Genomic DNA, 24,466 nt, shown 5'->3' with positions numbered 1-24,466 from the left:
GGCGGGGAGCACCCTGGACAGGTCGCAGGGTAGAGTGTCCACAATCACACACCCACGCACTCTCACATTCACACCTAGGGACAATTTAGAGTAACCAATTCACCTATGAAGCAGGTTTTTAGATAGTGGGAGGAAGCCAGAGTCCCCGAAAAAAAAAAACCATGGGGAGAACATGCAAACTCCACACAGAATCCCCCATAGATGTTCTGGTTTGTTTTCCAAATTTATCATTTTTTGTCCTGTAGTTTTGTTTTTGATTCTTGAATAGTTGTTTGGATTTATAAAAAGGTTTAGCGCCGATTTGTTGATATGATTTGCACTGCAGGGCCACCGTTCTTTTCGCCTTAGATTGCCTTCAGATCGTCACTTTACACACCATCTATCTGTTTGTGTGTGTGTGTGTGTGTGGTGCAACAAGTGTGTAACAAAGACTTCACAGTGGGACAACTTAAAGAATCAAAGCGTTCTAGAAAAAGTGGCGTCATCGTGAAAAAAAAAGCGGCCTCCTTCAGTGATCTGAGCGCGAGGAGGTGCTGAGGCCTGCTTTGAGTTACGCAGGGGCCAGCGGGTTCAGGCGTGCGTCGGTCCAAAACCCGCAGCCCGACCGCCTCTCTGACTCATCCCCACTGGAAGGTTGAGGCAACCAGACGGCACTGCATGCTCAGTCCCTGTGTAAACCCCGCACGCCACAAACGCGGATCGTTTGGTTCAAATACTTTTCAAAATAAAACCAAACTCCTCCTCCTGCCAGATTTGAATATTTTGAGATGAAAAATAGTTTTTTTGTGTGGCTGTTTTTCATGATAACTAAAAACAAAATAAAAAAGGTTTAAAGGGGGGGAGGTCTTTCCTTCCCTTCCAGTCCTTGCAGAAATGTTTTGGTCTGGCGCTGACAGCTCGCAGGTGGTAAACAGGTCCTGGAACAGGTGACATCAACCTGGTTCCCGTGGAAACGCAGGAGACAGGGAGCCTCCTCTTGAGGGACAAGGTGGTCGAGCTTTGTTGTTTTCCACTCGGCCGTTAAACGGCGAGCAGCTGCGCCGAAAAACAAGCGTCGGTTTCAAACGGCTGTGCGACAGAGAGACAAAGGCATCGACAGATCCGGGTTCAAACAAGACCAGATCGTGGAAAAGTCCACGCAGGAAGTGATGCGTGCCGGCTGGAACCGGCTCCAAAACAACACAACCATGATGTTAAGGAGGCAGAGGGTCTCACAGACCCGCTTCTTTTCTGATGTTTCCCAATGTTTCCAGGCCCAAGCCTCCGCCGCTCGATGGCACCAAGTCCAACCCGTCCAAACGCCACCGCGACCGCCTCAACGGCGAGCTGGACAAGCTCACCTCCCTGCTGCCCTTCAGCGACGAGGTCCGGGCTCGGCTGGACAAGTTGTCGGTGCTGTGCCTGAGCGTGGGCTACCTGAAGGTCAAGAGCTTCTTCAACGGTGAGTCTCTGCCCAAGATTCAGCTTTAGCTTCAAAACTTTATTTTTTTAAGTCTCAGAAATGGAAGAGACTGTCAGACTGAAATGCCACAGGAGGAAATGGAGGATCGTCTCAGATTTCACTTAAATCAAAAATAGTAGAAGCTTCCCTTTTAAGCATTCACATAAACGAACATCAGACTCACATCCGATTATCAGAACCGCTTTCAGTTGCAGGAGTTTAGCCACGCCCCCTAAGGTGGGTGTTTCAACACCCTCCCTCCTAAATCCAAACTTTGAAGATGCTGTGTGCCAAAGCGCCTCAACGTGTGTCTGTAAGTCTGGGTTTAGTTTTTTAAGGTGGTTGAAAACTTCCTCGTTTGAGCCGTTTTCAGTCATTTCTGTCCTCGCAGGTTTTGGTTCTTATTTTTTCATATCTGGTCTTAAAAAGTGCTTTTGCAGTTTTGTTTACAGCTCTATTTACTTGAAGTAATTGGCATGACTGCTCTCTGGCTTCCTTTGTTTAGCGCCTTTCTTGGTTTCAAGCTTTGTTTGGGTCGGTGAGGAGAAAAATGGAACGTTTTCAGACCACCGTTGCTCCGGCCAATGAGCTGTCGTAGCTTACATTTCAGAAACACTAATAAAAACCTTTTCTACTATGAGTTTCAGGATAAAAAGGTAACGTGGAGTTAAGAGTCTGAGTAGATAAAAAGAGGAGCGCTCATGCTCCATAACCTATTATTTTAAATGAAAATTAAAAAAAGAAAAGGATCTCCCCCGCGGGGCTCATCAGATTATTTATGTGAAAGTGATCCCTGCCTCGTTTCTGTCATCTGGGGGGTTATTTGAGTTCTCGCTGAACTTCCTCGCTTTGTTCTGCCGCCTCATATGACAGAACAAAAAACTGCGATTAAATCCAGACCGCCAGAAAGACGAGATTCTCATTTCCAGTTTATGTGCGCGTGGGGCGGGGGGGAATGGGGCGTCAGGGCAGAAAGAGGGAAAATTGGACGTCAAGTATGGCAGTGTATGTTTGAGTTAACAAACATCCGAACATCCTCGTTAGGGTTTATTGTCAGGTGGTTTGTTTTAGTTCATTAGGGTTCACTTAATTATGAATCATTAATTAAATCTATGAAAAAAAGAGCAGAAAAGTCGCCTGGAGTTCAGATCTAAAAGTGACTGAATGATGATTTCAATGGTTTCTGGAAATCATGGGAATTTAGACACTTTGACTCACGGTTGTGTCACACAGCCGCCCAACATTTTGCGCATTTTGCACGGATAAAAATTAGTCATACGTGAACATACGTGGAAAAAGTGAGAAAAGTTCAGTGAAATTGTATAACGAATGAACCACATAAAAACTACAGAAGTATGAATAAATAAATAAATAAATAATAAATAAATAAATACGAAGAACAAGAACTGATTATTGCACTGCTTGTATGCAATTCATTAGTAACTCTGCGTAAATTATGTAATTTGAACGTGAAATCTGCGCCGTATACGTGATAGAAACGTTATACATCTTTGCTACATGCGTAAAAAGACTGTTAGATGTATGTGAAACGGTCGTGGAAAGACACAAATTTGTGGATGCATCTCGCAAAATTTGCACAATTGTGTAATGCGATTTTCGTAAAAAGTTCGTATAAAGTATGCATTCTCAACCAACCATAAATTTCCAACAGCTCAAAACTGCTACCAAAGTTAACTAGAAACAAACATGTTTGGGAAGTTTTTTTTTGGCCAGGGGGTTGTTACTAATCAAACTTTCGATTCATATTTGTAAATGTATTTAGAAAACGCAAGTTTTAGCAATTTCTTTTTTCGTATTTACTGGTCATACGTCACAAGTCCAATGAGGCTAAAGTTAGCGTGTGATTTTTTTTTTTTTTTAGCTTTCTATCACATTTAAAAGTTCTTACACGACATCTAGCGAAGAAATAAAGTTTAAAGCAGCTATTGCTATTTTACAAAGGATAAATATCATTTGCGTTGATTAACGCCGATTTTGTGAATACTTACTGTGAAGTGTCGCATATTAGCATAAGGCTGCTGTTGTCCAATTCAGAATCGTTAATTATAATTATTGTTGTCAAAGGAGCTAAAGTTCCAATTAGCCGGTTTTTGGTTAGTTTTTGAACCCAACGTTAGGAGGGATGGGTCATTCTTCTTCTAATTTGAGGGGCAGAGTAGGCTGTTTGCAAACTGCCCATAAAGCTGACGATAGCTGGCGATTCACCAACAGACAGTGGAAGTGAAACTGTCTCTGTGAAGCCGCCACAAACCGCAGCAGAGACTGGACCCCCGTGTTTAGATCCAACCAGTGGTCTGGTAGCACACACAGTTCGGCTGTTGCGCCCCACCCCCACCCCCCAGTCAGGCAGCGAGCCGTTTTTCAGCGGCTGCTCTCTTTCCTATCAAGCCCCGCCCATTTCCTGTGGGAGCTGCTGTTGCACTCTGGGGCCCCTCTTCCTCCAACTGTCCGGCCCTTTCCTCCTCGTTTCCAGCGCTGAACTTTGGAGCCCCTCTGAAACCACCGCACGGGTCTCCAACAAACGCCAAAGGACGGAGCCGCAGCACCAAACAGACCAATTATTGAAATGAGACTTTTGTGTACATGTCATACATTACACTTTAGTGTAAAGATAAGATTTTTTCTTCTTACTTGAGACTTTTTTGTCTGTTTAAAAATTGTATTGTTGTTCATTCCTTTGTGTGTACTTTAGATGTTTGTGTGTATTTCAGACTTTTGTGTGTACTTCATACATTTGTGTGTACTTCAGACATTTGTGTGTACTTCAGACGTTTGTGTGTACTTCATACATTTGTGTGTACTTCAGACATTTGTGTGTACTTCAGACGTTTGTGTGTAAGTCAGACTTTTGTGAGTACTTCAAATTTTTGTGGGTACTTCAGACGTTTTTGCGTACTTGAAACTTTTGTGTGTGCTTCAGACATTTGTTTGTAGGTCAGACGTTTGTGCGTACTTGAGACTTTTGTGTGTGCTTCAGACATTTGTGTGTACTGGAGACTTTTGTGCGTACTTGAGACTTTTGTGTGTACTTCAGACTTTAGTGTGCAGGTCAGATGTTTGTGCGTACTTGAGACTTTTGTGTGTGCTTCTGGAGACTTTTGTGCGTACTTGAAACTTTTGTGTGTGCTTCAGACATTTGTGTGTAGGTCAGACGTTTGTGCGTACTTGAGATTTTTGTGCGTACTTGAGACTTTTGTGTGTGCTTCAGACGTTTGTGTCTGCTGGAGACTTTTGTGCGTACTTGAGACTTTTGTGTTTGCTTCAGACATTTGTGTGTAGGTCAGACATTTGTGTGTAGGTCAGACGTTTGTGCGTACTTGAGACTTTTGTGCGTACTTGAGACCTTAGTGTGTAGGTCAGACGTTTGTGCGTACTTCAGACTTTTGTGCGTACTTCAGACTTTAGTGTGTAAGTCAGACGTTTGTGCGTACTTGAGACCTTAGTGTGTAGGTCAGTGTTTGTGCGTACTTTAGACTTTTATGCTTACTTCAGATTTTTTTGTGTAGGTCAGACTTTTGAGTCCAGACTTTCATTTTGAAAACCTTTTTAACCCCGGTGTTTTTAGTGTTCATTGTGTTGTGTTTGTGATCACAGGTTTAGTCGTCTGGTTCTAGTCAGAGGACGTCTGGGTGAGTCAGTGCAAAGGATGTGAGTCGTAGGTGTGAACCGAAGTGTTATTGTGCTTTTAGCATCACTAATGCACCGCTCTTTCACTCCTCTATTTGGTCTTTTATCTCTGTGTTTTCAGTAAACCTCTTTAATGGTTTCGATAAACGCTGATACCAACCCCAGGAAACGATCAAAAACAGGACAAGATCAAAGGAGAGGGAGAACAGTCAAACTGAAGAAGTCTATAAAATCAGGATGATTCCTAAGATTGGCTGAAAACAGCTTCACATTAAACTGCAGTAAATATTTTTTTCATGTTTTTGCACAGATTTCTTGTTGTTTTTCTATATATTTTGTATTTGGGTCATGATGACGTTGGCTAACTGTCTTTAATTCCTTTGGTCTTATTATGTAAAACCTGTCATTTGACAGAATCCCGTCCTTGGACCCTTGGACAGCCAGAAGCCAGGATGTGGCTTATGTATTCTTAGCTCTAGAGCTTTTAACCATCTGGGAAAAGAAGCATGTTTGCCACACACACACACACACACTGAAAATTGTCCCATAATGCACCGAACAATGTATTTTTTTAGTCGCGTTCATCAGTGCTGAAGAAAATAGGGTTGCGTTAGTTGGTCAAACACAGTCATCGTCTCCATTTACGTCAGTTCTTTCTAGTATCGTTTGACCCCAGACCGTTTCACTGCCTCTTTAACAGGGGGGGGGGCAAAAGGTTGAAAGAGCAACAGGTGGTGCAATAGTGAGTCGTAATGCTGCAGGGTTGCTCAACTCAACTTTATGTTCCTTTTGTTGCAGGAATGGGTAGTGTCAGGGTTTCCGTCAGGACCATGAACACGTGCTTCTGCGTTTTTTTTTGTTTTGTTTAAATTATGTCCCACAGACGTCATGGACTATGAAAATACATTTGGGGCATGGTGACCCCACCCCCACCCCCCAAAAAAGAAAGCAGGCAAAAATGACATAAAAATGAATGGGGCCAAAATCTCAAATGGGGCTTAAAAAAACTCACATTTCTTTGCATGATATGGCAAAAAAAAACCTTTGTTCGAGTGAACTTCAAAAAATATCGCACACAAGCCACCAGATAAGGTTTTTCGACCAAACCAAATTTTTGACGACGTTTGAGCTCAAGAAGATGTCGCCTTGTTGAATAAAAAAATAAATAAATCACCTTTGGTACCAGCAAAAGTTTAAACTCCTCCCAGAGATTTCGATCTACCTCCTCCTAACTCCTCAAGCATCATCGGGAAGTTACTTCTGATTTAGAATCTTTTCAATTTTGGCGTTAGCTTGGCAAGCTAGCTTAAGTGGAGTTCCCCTGTTGTTCTCGCATTAATACCGGAACTTTGTGAAAATGTAATACACAAATCATGGCTCAAGCTGAACGAAACAATATGACATACAATATCAACATATTAGAATTGTGGGCGTGGTTAACAAAAAACTTCTGTTGCTAAGGAAATCCAAAAGTCGACCTTTGATAATTTTATGGTTTTAAGTTACATAGACGTGTTCGGGAGCCCCGTGGGAACAAAAAATAAAATGGTTGCTATGGAGATAAAACCAATGAAAAGAAGCCATTTTGGAAATAGTGTTTTTTCATGAATTTGTCAGGGTGGTGGAGGCAAGGGGGCGTAAAGGGCGTAAAGGGCGTAAAGCAGCTGCATTGAAGAGAAGCTTAAGGTGCATCTGAATTTAAAAAAACAATTTATTACTCCTCCCTGTGCTCTTTGCCGTGTTTGCAAAGCATCATGTCAACAACAGGCCAGACGGGAGGTCATGGACCGAGTGGTGAAACATTACAAAACAGAGGGAATCACGTGAAGGTTTTGTCGTTGGAATAAAGAACTCATTTTGTCTGTGGCGCCGTTCGCGGCGAACAAAGACAACCCGCAGAGTGAGGGCTCACGGGAAGGCCAGTGTGGAACCAGCAGGTCTAGGATGAGAAACAGCTCTTCTGTGTCCGTCCCTAGGCCTCCAGCCTCCCGAGGGCAGGGATGCCGGGAAATACCCGGCGGTTGGATCTCCTAATACAACACTGGCATTGTTCAATGACCTCCTCCACGTTCAAACGGGAGTAGACTTTCATCTCCAGCGCCTCTGCTCGGGTCTTCCTCCCTCCCTCTGCCAGACCACGAAGTTGAAGCTTTGCTACATCCTTCATAACAGTATCTGACATGTGCTGCAGCTGTTCTTCAGCACATGTTCGACTTCATTAATCACAGGCCACATAAACACCCATGTGCTGCGACTTGTGCGAGCCGGCGCAGGGCCCCAGCGTTTCAGTGTCCCATGTTTCAGTAGTGTTTTTGCTTTTCTTTTTTAATTTCGCTTGGAAAGAAACTGCAAAAATCGCCAAGAACCGATTCCAAACGGACACACAAAACAGATTTGAAAACCTCCACAACAGTCTGCAGAAGCACCGCAGATCTGATTGGAACCACAACGCAGACAGCATCCATGTCTGTACAAGGCGACACTGACAACCGACTACAACCTCAACAATCCAGACTCTCTGGGTATCGGATCCATTTCCCGGCAGCCAATAACGACAGATTTAAGGATGATCCTCTGAATCCGCCCCTGCTCCCGCCTTCACCTTTCACCTGGCGGAACTGAAGGGAATCCTTCGATTCCGCTGAAGTCTGCATCGGAGCTGAAGCGTTGGGTTGTGTCGGTGCCCAGCTGACGGAGCTCTCTTCCAGCCTGTCAGCCTGTAATTTGTGGTCTCATGATAGCTCAGCTTTACTGTGCAGAACCCCTCACACGCGTTCAAAGGGTTCACTCCCTTCCTCATACCTCTCCACACGCAATCAGGTTTCCCCACAGACCACAAAGTCAGAACCTGATTGAAACGATGAAGTCTCACATAAGCTGCGTTTCCATTGACTATGAAGTTAAGCAAATTGGATTTGTGATAGTAAATTTACAATTTCGGAAAAACTCTTATTTATCAAAAAATAGTTGTTGCGCTTGGAGAAAGTTGTTATCAACACTGGCATATTGTGCAAAACTGCAGTTCGAAACGGTTTTCTAATTAAATGAGTCACGTGACCACCAATTAGATGTGCGCCGGGCGCTAAAAGATGGCCCACAGCATCACATGGCTCATCAAAGGTTGTGCATGTCATGAGAAATTGTTGGATTTCCAACAATTTCGCTCCCACGTCTGAGGAGCTCGCGGCTCCAGGTCCTGAAGAAGACGCCGACATCTCCTTTTATAGATGATGATGAGCGCTAGTGCCGTGGCAGAAATCTGAATGGATCTGCTGTAGATTAATGTTTCGGATTGAATGGAAACAGTGTGGTTGCGAAATTGTTTTTTTTTTTTCTACATTTCTAGAACTGATAAAGTTCTGCCCACATGTGTAATGGAACCATCGCTACTGAATGTGGGAGTTTTGAACATTCCCGGCAACACTCAACAACTTCCCTTCTTCTGGGTTTTGACGGAGAAGGTTGACAGGAGGCGACGAAAGACGAATGCGCAGTAGCCCAACCGCTTGGCCGTCAGGACGCCTTTTTTCAGCGGCATCCCCCTTGAACCACAAACGCCTTTGTATAATTCTGTACCCAGCCTCGTCTTAGATACGTCAAGTCTTCTGACGGGAGGTTTTCCTCGTCAGTCCTTGTTGTCTTTGCGGCTCCGTCTTTGTTTCCCGCTGAAAGAACATCATCCACCATGGCTTTTGTTCAATGCAGAGGAAGAGGAAGAGGATTAAGGAAAGAAAAAGGCAGAGAACTGGTTTTTGTCAGAGCGTACACATCGATATTTGTATTGGGAGGAGAGACGGAGACCAGCGCAGCAAACCGGTTTTGTTAATGGTGGAATGGCTTAAATACCGCAGAGATCCTGCAAACGTCGCTGGAACGAGTGCAGCTGCGTCGCTGGCGATAACATCGAACCTGTTGACCCTCTGCAGCCACCACACAGCAGGCGGGTGGAGACCTGCCCAGGCATCCGGGGAGCCTTCAGTCCCGAGCAGATAGTGACGAAACATCCAGCTTCTGGACGCCGATGCACATGTCTCCTGTTCAGTCCAGACATCACTCATGTCTGTTTTCTTTGCTGTCCCATCAGAAGAACAATCCGACAATAACGCGACTCAGTGCTTATTCAGCTTTTACCCAGAATACCCTGCTCCAAACTCATGCAAATGACCGTAGATGAAGTCAATAAAAGATGAGCAAAGAGCTTCAAATCCGATCATCTTTTGATCTAATGTGGGAGGAGCCGTTGGCACGGAGCTTTCCCGTCACCCATTAAGTGAGAGCTCTCTGTGTACACGCTCTCCTGCTAGCTTCCAGTCTCCTAACACCGTCAATTTAAACATTAGCGGTGCAACTTGAGACCCGCCCACTGTCACAAATGCTTTTTCAAACTGCATGTTTTCGTCTGCTCCTGATTCACATTGGTTAAATAAAGAAATGCTCATAAATGCAATGTCACACTTAATTTTCATGTCCTGTACCATTGACAAAATGACGCAAAAACATGTTAAAAACACCAAGCCACCATTTTTATGGTCAAAAAAAGCCACCTCAAACCACAGAGAACCTTTCACCCAAAGCGCTGCTCGCTCTGAACTTGGTTCTCCGATCTTTTTTCCACACATGGGTAAAAAATGAAAGCTGGCATCTCTGCAAAAAAATCATCCGTAGACGGGAGGAGAAGCAAATGCTGGGATTCACCTCATTAGCTATTGTAAAGACCGTTTGGGACTCCTCCCACTGCAGGGCAGCAGGTTCATTTAGACAGTTTAGTTCCTACTGAAGGGCATTCAAGGATCTTTAGGGAGGAACAAGCTTCTCAAGCATCTCTGGTGGTTCATGTAGGACCAACATGTCATTCCAAAGACCAGACGGATTTGTAGAACTACCTGATTTCAGTCAAGACTGCATGAATACGTCTGAGTTGATGACACCTAAAGTTCTAGTCTGAGTCCATCGTAGCGTCTAGACTTGCAGGTTCTGGAGAGAAGAAACCAAAGGTGACTGTCAACACTAGTTCTTTGTTTCTCGTCTGTGTTCATCCGGAGAAGGAAGTAGCATTTGTCACAGGAAGTTTGGGCGGAAGGCAGTCAGAGTGCAAACAAAGGTGTGTGTGCTAACCTCTGATCCAGCAGCAGCCAGGGGCCAAGCGCCGCTGCAAGGGGCCCGAGGCAAGGTGCTGCGCTCGTGTCTGCTGCATTTCCGATGACTTTTCAATCGAGATGTGGAGCAAAGATCAAAGACAAGTCTTTGAGTAGTGGGGATGGTTAGCCGCGAGGTGAAGAAGTTGAACGTACTGCTCCACCGTCTGATCTTAATCTGTCTGCGAGCAGCGGCTGGTTTCTAAACGGATCAACTTCCCGTTTAAGTCAGGAACGGGTCTTTAATGTTAGCTCGTAATGGGTAGAGGGAGCCACAAGCCTCTACGTACATTTTGCGCATATTGCATAGATGAAAATCGGTTACACTTGAATACACGTGGAATACGTGAGAAAAGTTGTAGTCTCTACGTGAAATGTTCACAGATGTATCACGAATGACCCACGTTAAAACCATGGAAAAAGCATGAATAAACCACCCGAAGAACACATCAATCAAAGTAGAACTTTAGTTATTTGTGTCAGTGACGTAATTTTAACGTAATATGTATGATATAAATGCATACATGGGCTGTACATGCGTGAAAAGTCTGTTAGACATACATGAAACAAAGCCACAAGTTTGTGTATGTATTTCGCAAAAATTACACAATTGTGTAATAATTGTATCTGAATTATGTAAAAACGCGTAAAATGCGTAATTCTCAACCAACACAAACTTTTTACCAGCTCAAAACGGAATTCACTTAAATACCCATCGGACGAAACCCTCTACAGTCATCTGCGCACACGGACGAACCACGAACACCAGAAACACTTGTGAATTATCACACATGTATCACGAAAGACTAAGATTTCTTACGTGGAAAATATGCAAAATTGACATAAGTGGCCTTAAGTTAGGCGTCCTCGCAGGTCTTAGCTAGCTGGTTGAAAGCTACCAAAGTGAAGTGAAACATTCAGAAATGTTTAGCCCAGTGTGGATGAAGGCCGCAGAGTGGACAGGAAAGGGCGCCAAGCACCCATCCTGCCTCCTAATCAACCATCTCACCTCCAGTTACCTGGAACAGGTGTAACTCTACACAGAAACATGGCTCGTACCAAGTATTTCTCCGCTTCGGTAGATTTAGTCTTAAATAAACACTCAGTGACACGTGAGCCTCCTAATTAGTCACAAGGGCCCCGGACAGCTGCCCATACACCTGTCTGACTCCGGATCGGCCAATCAGGAGCAAGGGTTTTGGTTTGACACTCACAGGAGCCGACAATGAGGTTTGGGACTCGTCTGGAGCTGCAGCGCCGTTGTGTTAATGACAGGGAATCCAGTTCTGTTAGATTTTTAAGATGAAAAATTACGGGCAGGCGCCTGGGCCCCACCCCCTCCGCTCATGAATGAGAGTTTACAGAGGTGGACAGGCAAGCGCAACTGGCTCATTAAGAGAGAGAAAGAAGAAGCTGGTGGAGGAACCGCCACCCGAGCTCCCATTTAACCTCCTAAAGCTCCGAAATCTGATTTCATCACAATATTTTTTAGTAATTAAGCTATTTTTAGCTCATGAATGAGCTGTTTTTTAACGCTTTCCATGACTTATTATTTAAATTCAGTAATGTTATCTGATTTATCTTTAATTATTATGGAAAAAATAAAAATTCAGGGCCTTAAAAACCCTAAAAGTGTTTTTTTTTTGTTCTTTTTTTCAGTGTTTTTGATCACAGCATGAATTTATCAAACACCATACTACAAGTCTCTGCAGTTCTACAAAATAAAAGCGTGAAAGTTTGTTCTTAATGTTTGCAAAATGGGGGGGGGGGAGTCAAATCTTTAAAATCTTCAGTCACATTCAGAGAAAAATCCGTACTTCGTCCCTCGTGAAAAAACAAAACAAAGTTGACATCACAGCGGGAGACCCCCCCCCCCAAAAAAAAACCAAAACAAATAAAACAGTTGTAAGGACCATAGCACCCAGTGAAAATGAAAATGAACAAAAAAAAAGACATGACATCACAGGTCACAACTGACGAAACCACCCAAAAAAAACTGGATTTGACCTTGGAAAGATGTGGCCATGTTGAATTTTCCAGAAATATGACCTTCAGCTGCACATTTAAACTCCTCTCAGGGATTCCGATCTATCGCCTCCTAACGCTTCGAGCATCATCGGGTAGCTACTTTGAAAAAAACTTTTGATTTTTGAGTTGTATATTTTGAACGACGTTAGCGTCGCAAGCTAGCAAAAGTGGCGTTCCCCTGTTGTTGCCGTAGTATTGTGAGAATTTAATACACAAATAGTTGGCTCCGGCTGAATATAATGATGATATACTATATGAACCAATAAGGAATGCGGCCGTGGTGAGCAAAAAACCTCCGTTGCTAAGGAAATCCAAAAGTTGACTTTTGCCAAATCGTCTAAAAATTACGTTGACCTGTTCGTTGCCTCCAGATGACCAAAAAGTGAAATTGTTGCTATGGAGATGAGACCAACCGAAAAGTGGACACTTAAAAAAAAAAAAAAAGTGATTGCGTTTAGTAGCCGCTTAGCCAGTGAGGGCAAGTCAGGAGGGGGCGGTTAGCGCCTGCGGGTCATCCAATGCTGTATTTTAGGAGGCTGTAACTGTCTTGTTTTGACCTTGTAATGTGTTTAGCTGATTCATCTGGGTGACGATAAAGAGACATGTGCAGCACTAATATGAGCATCATGGAGAACATCTGTGTCTGCCTTCTATTCAAGGGGAGACCCACGCAGAGCCTTGTTGTAGCTTATTTTCCCCCCACCAACCCGTTCTTTGCCTGCAGCCTCCAGCCCCTGCTGGCAGACCCTGGCGTCCGTGCGGGGTCACTGCAGCTGCCGCAGGCGTCTCTCAGCGGCCGCAGACATGTGTCGGCCTGTTTCAGGAGCCGCCTTTAGAACTTCTAATTGTTGTTTATCAGACCAACCAGCTCCAAAGAAGAGGGGGGGGGGGGGGGGGGGTAGTGTAACAGGGGGCAGCCTGGCTGGCATTGAGCTCACCCCCCCCCCCCCCCCCTTCACTCCCCACGTTCCGATCGGGACAACATTGGTTCCTCAGAGCTCAACAATATTTGACCTAAATTACGGAAAAACAGTGACGTTCGGTCAGAACATTTGAGGCGCGTTTAAGACGTTGTTCCGTGCGAATAGATTTTTCCCGAAACTCGTAAGCAAATAATTCTGAACCATAGAACGTCTGCTTCACGAAATCTGGATCATGTTTTACCGCTTTTGATTTTCAGATGCTCTGGTTCTCATGGCAGAAAAAACTACGAGAACACCATGAGAACACAAAATGAGAACAATATTATACCCTCGGAGAACACTAGGAGAACCCTGAATTGAAACATAGAATGAGAGCACTTTGGGAACACTAGGAGTACACCGACTGAGAACACTGTGAGAACACAGCGTTGGAACACTGTAGGAGCGCTGGGCTCTCAGCTCATGTTCTACGTTCACTAAGCAGATCCTCCTCGCCGCCCCTCTTGTTTACATACTCCAGCTGCCCCACATGAAAGCGCCACCGCCATTTCCCGCCAGCCGGTTCAGACACGCCTGCAGAGCGGCCGGCCTGGCCGCCGGGCCTACACGCCAAAACAAAGGCTGCAGTTGTGTCGTTACAGAAGGAGCTGCGGCGAGCAGCAATGGCGCTGAGCTGCTGCTGGGCGGAGGAGGAGGCGGAGTTTAGGCGCTGCAGCTCCCTGATCCGATGGATGGATCCACCACTGGCTCTAGTTGAACTGGTTTGGGTTAGTTTACAGCAAACCCAATCAAACAAATGAGTACTAAGTAGCTTCTGTTATGTTTCTGGAGACGCCCCCTCCCCCCTCTGCAGTTTGTGGGCTCTTCACTTCCTGGCAGGTCATTTGCTTTTGTTTTGGTGGCCGCCCTTCCTTCTTTTTGCTGCAGCTCCTCCTCACGTTTGTAGCCAGGCTGAGTGTATTTTTAGAGGAGCCATGCATGAAACCTAAATCGCTCCTTTGTCATGCTGGTTAGCTGGGGGGGGGTTATGGAATTTGACCTAACTTAAAAGTTTGACTCACATGTTATAACAACTAAAAGTCAGTCTCAACTAAAAACGGTTCATGAAACAACATGAAAGAAAAGTCGTCATATTTCAGGACTCAGTTATTCATTTATTTTTGGACTCAATTTGGATTAAATTACTTAAAAAATAGCAGTTAGCTTCAAAATAAAACCCAGAATAATTTACAAAACTAAGCACAGGTACTTTCAAAACAAAACACAGGTCAGTTGAAAAGAAAAAAATCTGGTTAGCTTCAAAATAAAACCCTGAAATATTAAAATAAATAAATAAATAAGGTATTTTCAAAATAAAACACAAGTCCATTAAAAAATAAAATCTGGTTAACTACTAAATAAAAACCAGAAATATTACAAAAGAGGGCCACGGTATTTTCAAAATAAAACACAAATTAATTGGAAAAAAAAACTAATTAGCTTCAAAATAAAACCCAGAAATTTTTACATAAATAATACCGGGTACTTTCAAAACAAAACACAAGTCAGTTTAAAAGAAAAACCTGTTTAACTTCAAAATCAAACCTAGAAATGAAAAAGAAAAATAATAAGCCCAGGTATTTTCAAAATAAAACCCAAGTCCATTAAAAAAATAAAATCTGCTTAGCTCCAAGATGAAACCCAGAAATATATATATATATATATATATATATATATATATATATATATATATATATATATATATATATATATATATATATATATATATATATATACACAAAGCAAGCCCAGGTATTTTCAAAGGAAAACACAAGTCTATGAAAAAATACAATCTGGTTAATTACAAAATAAACACCAGAAATATTACAAAAATAAGCCCAGGTATTTTCTAAATAAAACACAAATCAATTGGGAAAAAAAAACTGATTAATTTCAAAATAAAATTCAGAAATATTTCTACTTTTCCCTAAATGTGCCGACTTCAGCAAGCCAACTATGGGAGAACTGTAGGATTTGAATCTATGACATTGTGTGTTGCCATAGTGACACCTTGTTACCGCGGTCCCAGCTCTCTTCAAGTCATTTATCAGTTCCTTTGTGTGGCTCTCGGCTGTTTCCTCACCGTTCTAAAGACTTGTACCTTGTAAGATCTTTCTTAGAGCCCCAGCTCTTGTATCTCTCCTTTTTTCTAATGAATGCTACAACCTTTGATCTCTTCTCACCAATATGCTTTATAATGGTCCCCGATGTCCTTTGACAGCTCTTTGGTCTTGGTCATAGTGGAGGGCTTCCTGTCTGAGTGATTTAAGGGTGTGGACAGGTGTCTTTTATACAGATAACCAGGTTACACCAATACAGGTAACTAGTGGAGAATAGAGGAGCTTCTTAAAGTCGAAGGAACTAGTCTTTGAGGGACAGAATTGTTGCTTGTTACTTATTTTCTGCACCGTTAGACAAATAAACTCTTAAAAAATACACAATGTCCTTTCCTGGATTCCTTTTTCACATTGAATTGTGTCTATAATGAACTCTACAGACCAACCTCATCTTTTTAAGTTGCGCCTAATAAGTCGGACATTGAAGGTCATTAAAGTTCTAGTCGTGTTGCAAGTCAGGTTTTATGAACGCCTACAAGCCTCGGCGGCGCATTTCCTCACACCATCCCTCTTATCTCAGTAGTTTAGATAGTTGTAAAGAACAGGATGTTCAGCATGTTAGGAAATTGCCCCCGGGGCTGCAATCGTTGCATAATTTTAATCTGTAATCCCGCACTAGTCAACTACAGTTGTTGCTTAATGACATCAAACTTAGAAGAGAAAACTCAAAACGTCCACACAATAAATTTGACCATATTTGCCAGAGAATGGATAAAAAAACAAACAGTTAAAGTTTGAGTACTGAGTCTTTATTTCGTCGTATTTCCTGTAAAGTACTAAGACTTTAGAAACTGAATCAAAGTCAAACTGGCGGTACAGTTGAGCGTCTGTGTACATGTGATGAAACCGCGCTTCCTGACCCGAGCAGGTTTCTAGAAAACACAAGAACACAATGTCGGACAACCCGAACAACCTGATCCTATTTGTGTACACTTTCCTTTCCTGTTCACTAATGACACATGTTTTTTTTCTCTCTTTCATGTCTGGTGACCCCCTCCACACTTGCAGGTAAGATATGTTTACCTCTAGTGCCTTGCCCATTTCCACATCTCGGTTTGTTTTGTTTTTTGATGTGGGTGATCAGTTTACGAGGGTTTTGGTTGCAAGCCGTGCCGACGTGCAGAACGAACCTACCCAGCCTGTTGGGCGGCATTCAGTGTCCTCACACGTTCTGCTTTTGTTGTTACTCCTAAAAGCTCTGCGTTGCGGTTCTGGAAAGCGCAGCTTGGCAAAGACGAGTTGCATTCGTCTACCGGAACCTCACCTCAGGCTCAAAGTGGAGTCAGAATCCCGTCAATGGAAGTTTGCAGGTTGTTGATCTGATGCGTCACGTGACTTTGAGGCTTGTAGCAGGAAAAAGGAACTAGGTTGTTTTACAACTCCAAAGTGACTTTGGGCGTAGTGGAGTTGCACCAACAGAGAGGGCAGTCGGGTGAAACAGAACCAGTTCCTTATGTAAACAAATCAGATAAACCGAAGGTGTCGCAAAGGCGGCTAATCTGACAGTACAGAGATGTTGACTGGGATTAAAGGAGGGATGTGAGCTCAGACAATAGTCTGGATGGACGTGAAAGAAACCAAAGTCAGCATGAACCAAACAAGAGCTGAAGCTGTTACCTGAAACCAGGCGGGACTAGGACATTTACCAAAATAAGAGCTGGTTAGCTACAAAATAAAAACCAAAGCTCTTTAAAAAACAAACAAACAAAAAAACAGTTAATAGATAATTACAAAAATAGACGTTGTTATTTATAAAAGAAAACGCATATCAATTTAAAAAATAACAGCTGGCCAGCTGGTTACAAAAATAAGTTTAAAACCCCCTCACGGAACCCACAGAAATATTTACAAAAATAAGGCCAGGTTCTTTAAAAATTCAACACAACTCTATTGAAAAAATAAAACCCAGAAATATTTACAAAAATAGGCCCAGGTACTTTCAAAATAAAGCACAAGTCCATTGACAAAACAAAACATGGTTAGCTTCAAAATAAAACCCAGAAATGTTATAATTCAACCTGGTAATTTACAAAATAAAACTCAAAACCATTTGCAGAATAAAAGCTGATCATCTACAAAACAAAAACCAGATCTACTTACAAAAATATACCCAGTTTATTTATTAAATAAAACCCAAGTTAATTTTTTTTAAATAAATTGATTAGCAATAAAATGAAACCCAAAGGTGTTTACATGATCCAACACGGCCATTTACAAAATAAAATCTGGTCAGCTATAGAATCTAACCCAGAGCTATTTGCATTATCAAACCTGGTCATTTATAAAATAATACACACAAGTCCATTTGCAAAATAAAAGCAGGTCAGATGCTACATACAACCCAGAGAGTTTTACAAAATAAAAGTCCAGTCATATATAAAATAACAGACAAGTCCATAATAAAAGTGTGTTAGCTATAAAATAAAACCCAGAGTTGTTTACACAAAACTAGTTTGCTTAAAATTGAACCTAGAGCTTTTCTGTTTATATCTGTTTACAAACTAAAACCTGGTGAGATATAGAATCTAACCCAGAGCTATTTGCATTATCAAACATGGTCATTTAAAAAATAACACACAAGTCCATTTGCAAAATCAAAGTGGGTCAGCTACAAAATAAAAACCCGAACTCGTTAACCAACATTAACATAGTTGTTTACAAAACAAAACACAAATTAGTAGAAATTATTAATAATAATGTGTTCAGCTACAAACCCAAAGCTGTTTACATTCAACCTGGTCATTTACAAAATAAAACACCAAACCATCTTCAAAATGAAGCCCAGATATATTTATAAAATAAGCCCAGTTATTAAAGGAAAAGCCAAGTCTATTGAAAAAGAATGGTTAGCTACAAAATAAAACCCAAAGCTGTTAGCAAAAATAAAAAAAATCTGTTTGGTTTCAAAATAAAGCCAAGAGGGATTTACAAAATTATACCTAGTTATTTAAAAAAATATAAGTCCACCAAGTCCATTTCCCAAATCCTCCCAAAAGGGCAGTTGTGATAAAAGGTTTTACTTACATTTATACCAAATAAACCCATCACAACGATGGGGAACATTTTCTTGCCTCAATAATTAAGTTCATGATTGAGATGTTTGAGTGTCCAACTAAAACGACACTCGGTAGACTCCATGATTGCCGCGGCGTTCGGGTGTCTTCCTCTGTTTGGTCATATGTAGAGTTTCATAAAAGACCAGCATTAGCCGTAGGTGTCACACGTCTGTGTTTGTCACAGCTGTGCAGATGTGCCGTCGAGATTGGATCACGGAACGGCAGGAACACGACGCCGGCCTCTGTTGGCCGCCCTCAACAGGCGACGTTTGTGGTTCCACACCAACAGAACAAAAACTGTGTGTGTGCAGTGTCGATGCTCAAACCTGTGTGTTGTCCGTAGGATGAGGTTTTTGTGTTTCGCCCCACGTTTTCCCGCTCACATGGCTTCAGACTCATTAAGGTTGGAGCTGTGGGCGGGGCCACGGGGCAGCAGCGTGTAACGTGGAGCAACTTTCACCACAGTGGCAGCTCGCTGCCACCACTTCCGCCTGCTGGCATCCACAGTCGTTGCCGCGGCGCACGAGCCGCCTGCACATCCAGTCTCTGACGAGTTCAAGGCAAAAGCGATGCTTTATTCTAGCGCGTGTTCATAAAATAAGAGCATTTTAGCTTTTTCCAGCCCCACAGTGTTCACACAAATGTTGTCGTCACTTTTAAATAAAGCTGTTAGAAAATTCGGCTTCTTTTGACCATTTGTGCTTCGTCCTTTCATTTTATTTTATTGACACTAAAACTAAAAGGATCAATTTTATTTGAAGATTGAATCAAATGACATCATTAGATCTTAAAACGCAGAAAGAACAGCTCTTAATTTAGATTTTTACAAATAAAAACTGTTATTTAAAGTCTTTTTTTTCCACTTTAACTTCTAACGCATAAAGAAATCTACTGTTATGTTTATAAACACTTTTGTTTTTGGGGGGCACTCTATCAATCATTTAAAATCACAGATACAATTTTTAGATTTTTTTTACCCTAAATGTGGATAAATCCACGTCTAAAACTTGAAATAAATCCGCAGAGGTCATCGTCAGGTGAACTCTCCGGGGAGCGTTTGATGGCGGCATCGATCGGCTCATTTCGCAGCAGCTCTGCGGGGTTTCACTGCAGACCTCAGCAGCTTCCTGCTGAGGTCTGCAGGGTTCCCCTCCAAATGTCACTTTTCAAGAATGACTCAGCGGAGTGAGGAACGCCACACCCCACGGGGTTTTCCCGCATGCAGATCGGAGGCAGAACCTGGGCTCGGAAACGAGCTGAGCGGTTCCGGATCGAGCTGGGGGAGCCGTGTTTCAGCATGGAGACACGTTCAGGGCCGATGGAATTATGGAATTAGCTGCATGAAGTGAGTTTTATGCTCAGACGTCTCATCACGTGGAAAGGGGGAGAAAAGTTGTGGTCTTTACGTGAAAATTTTTACAGATGCATCACTTAAGAACCACGAAAGAAGTACGAATAAACCACGCAAGGGACACTGAAACCCGTTCTTCACTTTGATGTTCAGACCACCTGGCAGAAATCCCATCGCGTCAGCACCCGCCACGCGAGCTATCGCGATGTTCTGTTTTAATTAAACAGGTGGATTCCCCTGGTACCGCACCAGTTCAAAGTCAGTGGCTAGGCACCAACCCAGACAGTCCACTAGGGGGAGCCGCAGCTGGTGAGGCCCGTGAAAACGGCCCAGCGCGGGTACAGAGTGGAATCCGTACCCACTGGACCCCCACAGGGTGAAAGATCGTCCGAATTATATACCCGCCACCCAATATGTGAATCGTGCAAGAACTGTGTGTGATTATTGCGGGGTTCATATGCAATTCCTTAGTGATTTGTGCGTCAATTGCGTTATTTTAACATGACATGTGTGGCGTATGCGCGATATAAGAGCGGAAACGTACATGCGTGAAAAGCCTGTTAGACAAGACAAACATAGAACGGTCATGGAAAGCCAAAAATTTGCCTATGCATCTCGCAAAAATTACGCACAATTGTTTAAGATTTACGCATCAATTTGGTATAAACGGCATAACTCTCAACCGACCCAAAATTTGAGCAGCTTAAAACGGAATTCATGTAAAAACCAGTCGGCCGAAACCCTCGACGGAGATCTGTGCACATCGACAAATGACCAACGCAAGAAACACTTAACGAAATATCATACGTGGAAAATGCGCAGAATGTACGTAGCGGCTGTGTGACACGGCCTCGATCAAAGATTTATGTAACTTTGGCTAGCAATACACATTCTGACACACGACTCATTTTTCAGCCAATCAGGACGAAGAAGTCAATCTGCTGTTTAAGCGCCTATATCACGCTTTTCTTAAGCCTTTCAGAGTAAACTATATCCATATAGATGATAATATTTTACCTTTGGCACACACAAAAACAATTTTTTTAAATTAAATATTAGTCATTTTTGCAGGTCGTTTTTTCCTACCAAGAAAGTAGACGACTTGATCTCTGAGGCTTCGCCTTTTAATCCGTGTGCGTGCCGCCAAGTTTATAATGTCAGCCCTGAGTCGGCTTTGACATTGTGTCTGCGTCTCGCCACGTAAACAAACAACATCCGAACTTTTGCAAAGATGGCCGTGCATATTGTGTATTTAAAGTAAAAGCATTTTAGCTGAACACCGCTCGCTCCGTGGAGAAAGTGTGTGTTTTAGCCTGGGGGGCGGGGCTAGCAGTGCAGACTCTTCCTGGAAGGGGCGGTTCTTCACTTGTCTACGTCACAGTGTGTGAACCCACTGGTTTTCCTGGGTTGGGATGGGCTGGTTGCTCTGAGCGCAGGTTTTTAGAGGCATACTCAGAAATGCGTGAATGGATCAAATGCCGCTTTGATGTTTCTGTTTGAGGAAAAAACATTATGAAACAGTTAATAGCTAAAAAAAATTGGATTTAGCACGATTTAGGCCCATCAAAAAACAACAAAAAAATCTGCAGAACAACATGTCAGCGAAAGGTGAACTGTGACATAGTGAGGGAACAGTATATCTAAAAAGGAAACATACTCAAACCCATGAAAATCCTGACCCGACTCCTGTTTGTACTTGTGTTCAAAAATAACCTTTATTCGTATCGCAGCATCACGGTCCGAGTACAAACCACCAGAGTGTTTGTGTGAGGTTTTGGGGGGGGGGGGGGAATGATTGGGGAGGGGGGCGATTTCCTGCTCTCAATGACTCTGTGGCACGATAGCGATAAGAACCCCGGAGCTTCTTCATGCTTCAACTCCAGAGAACTGCTGCCCCGCCCACAAGATCTCCTCGTTCTACGCTCATCATACATCAATAATTTCTTTTTGCCGACTTTTATTATTCCAGGAAGCCGCTCTCAAAAAGTGAAGCCATAGCAGACGCTTTGGCAGCTGTTGTGTTTGTGTGTGTTTGTGTGTGTGTGTGTGTGTGTGTGTGTGTACATGGTCTAACAATAATCTGGCTAAATGCTTTCCTCTCCCCTCATCCTCCCCTCAGACAGTCCCCTTCCTCGCCTTTCTTAGCTTCGGATGCCGGGGTGGAAAGTTTGCACGCGAGGCTAGCATGTGTGTGTGTTTGTGTGCGAGCGTCGGCTTCAAACCGGGCAGCAACTACAGCAAATTAGTCGTGTTTCCGCGAGTTGTGCTGAAGCAAACAAAGAGCCTTCCTGAACATCAGATCTTTCTTTCTTTTTTTTTTTGTTGCCTTAATTGTTCTTGTTTTTTTCACTGTTGTTATGGGAAAAACTCCTTTTTTTTACGATACAACTTCCTTTTAAAAAATACTCCCAATTGTTAGGAGCTAGCAGTAAAATACCGGACACCACCACCACCTTGTTTTGGAATGGAGGAATAAAAAGCTCTTTGTCTTGCTAATACATTTCCATAAAACGCACGGCTCTGTGCTGCCAGCGTCTGTCCGCCTGCTCCAGGCCAAATTTGTGATGGAGCGCATGTGATCTCCTAATAAAAGGAAGGAAACTGATACGACCTCATTGACTTCTGGAATTTAAAAAAAAAACATTTTTTTTTTTAATTTAGAAATTCCGGAACTTTAAATTTGGATCTAATCCATTAACCCAAGCAGGATTGTAGGTTGACTGATCTCTCCAGGGTTTCTTTGGTTTTCCCACCAACTTGCTGAGGTTGGATCAAAATAGAGTAGAGGATTTCCTCGTTTTTTCTAGGACTTGCGTTCTAAAAATGAAAAACAGTTTCAGTTTTGTCAAACAGGCCTTTTCATAATTTTTATCTTGTATAAACTCTCAAATTTCGATTGAAAGCTTGCGATTGAAGTGAACCGTGATACTAGAGATACTTTAGCGCAGTAAACGTTTCAGTGCTAGGTCTCTTCTTGGTGGCAAATGACAAACTACCTTAAGGTTCATTACTGCCACCTAGTGGGCTGTAGAGTGATACTGGGATTTCCTCCGTGTGCATAGGAGTCTCAAACTCTTTTGGACCACATATCTGTCTGAGGTGTGACAATACTTTCACGGACCAGACATTTTTTTGGGTGGGGGATAAAATAATGATTCAACTGACAGGAAAACTGGTCTTTTCTAGATATGATAACAATTCTTAATCAGCTGCGATTGGAACTTTATTAGCAGTGTCCTCGTCCAACCGGGCTTGGTTTTTTAAAACAACTGCTTCCAACTGCTGTTGTTAGATGCAGTTTTTTCTCTTTGGAGTGGTGTTTCATCCGAAGAAACTCTAAATATACTGGCTTTTGTTTGGATTTCAATTTAGCGCCAATTTATGATCTGTTGCCGGCCAGGGCAGACGCTTTAAGCAGGTAACAAATATAAGTCAGACATGTGAACAACGCAAACGTCTTGACCTGCATTAAGACTTTAAGATAGAAATGGTAGATTCACTTTGTGAAGAGAATCTAGTGGGATTCAAAAACAAAACATCATTCAGACTCAAACAACAAATTGAAATGGACGCAGTTGTCAATATTAGTCTTTAGTGCTCTACAAGAGTCGACTGTTGTCTATAGTGGTCTTTAATGGTCTGTAGTGGTCTACATTTGTTTATAGTGGTCTTTATTGGTCTGCAGTAGTTTACAGATGTCTATAGTGATCTACGGTTAACTATAGTGCCCTTTAAGGGTCTATAGTGGTCTAAAATCGTCTATTGTGGTCTTTAGTGGTCTGAAGTGGTCTTTAGTGCTTGCTATTAGTCTTTAATGGTTTAGTGTTCTACAGTTGCCTATAGTTGTCCACAGTTGTATACAGATTTGTGACGGTGTGGGATTTTTTTATCACGATGATGAACCAGCGTTAACTGCAGGTGTTGTAGAATGAAAATGTGTATGTGTGTCAGCGCTGCGTGTGTAGAAGGAAGGAGCACACACAAGTGTGTTGGGGGTGTGTGTTGATTGTTCTGCAGTGGACCACTCTCGAGCTGCATGCGAGCCATCACCTGTGCTCTCTGGTACAGACATCTTCTCAGAATATTATATATTGTCCAGTAATGAACAGACTGCAGACGCTGTCACCTTTCCGGTAGCCGTGAAGTGTGACACTCATGAAGAACGCGGGGCAGGAGGCTCCGCCTTTGTTTATACAGACATGCAACTTTGCGCTGCACAAAATAGTTCCCAAACTAAACATGTAGTGATATTCATCGCACTCTAACAGTGCGCGTTCATGTTTGGTGTTACGGAGTGAAGGCGCACTCAAGAACGCAACGCACGCAGCTTGTAATGGAAATGAATGAAATGGAAATGAATAATTAGAACGCAGTAAATTTGTCGTATTTCCTCGCAAGACGGAAACTTCTGCTGTAGAATGAGGATGTGTGTGTGTTTCTGAAACCGCGCGTGTGTGTAAGTAGAGTGAGCCGTGTGCGGGCGGATCTAAGAGGGAGTGAGGGCCGCGGGGAGGAAGTGACGGAGAACATTAATAAAAGGTTTTCCCCAGAAACCCTTAAAGTATTAACACAGGACTAGCAGAAAATTTAAGTTATCAGCAAAGATGAATGTGTTTAATGTGTTTAATATAGTTCCAATCACGCACCATATGTAGAACTTTAAAAAAAAAAAGTGTATATAGTGGTTTTTAGTGGTATACAGAGCTCTACAGTTGTGTATAGGGGTCT

At 42.7% G+C, this 24,466-nt stretch overlaps 1 protein-coding gene across 1 annotated transcript in view; it reads left to right on the top strand.

Moving 5' to 3' along the window:
* LOC101174729 (aryl hydrocarbon receptor) overlaps window positions 1-24,466 on the top strand; it is a 54,795-nt gene that overhangs the window by 12,021 nt on the left and 18,308 nt on the right. Inside the window, exon 2 of the mRNA XM_011481447.4 lies at window positions 1,254-1,441. Within this exon, the coding sequence (XP_011479749.1) occupies window positions 1,254-1,441 (188 nt within the window). The remainder of the gene's footprint in view (window positions 1-1,253; window positions 1,442-24,466) is intronic.

This window comes from Oryzias latipes, chromosome 2 (genome assembly GCF_053564925.1).
Source record: "Oryzias latipes strain Hd-rR chromosome 2, Olatipes_Hd-rR_3.1".
NCBI classification, from domain to species: domain Eukaryota; kingdom Metazoa; phylum Chordata; class Actinopteri; order Beloniformes; family Adrianichthyidae; genus Oryzias; species Oryzias latipes.
This window is presented reverse-complemented; position numbering and strand designations above follow the sequence as displayed.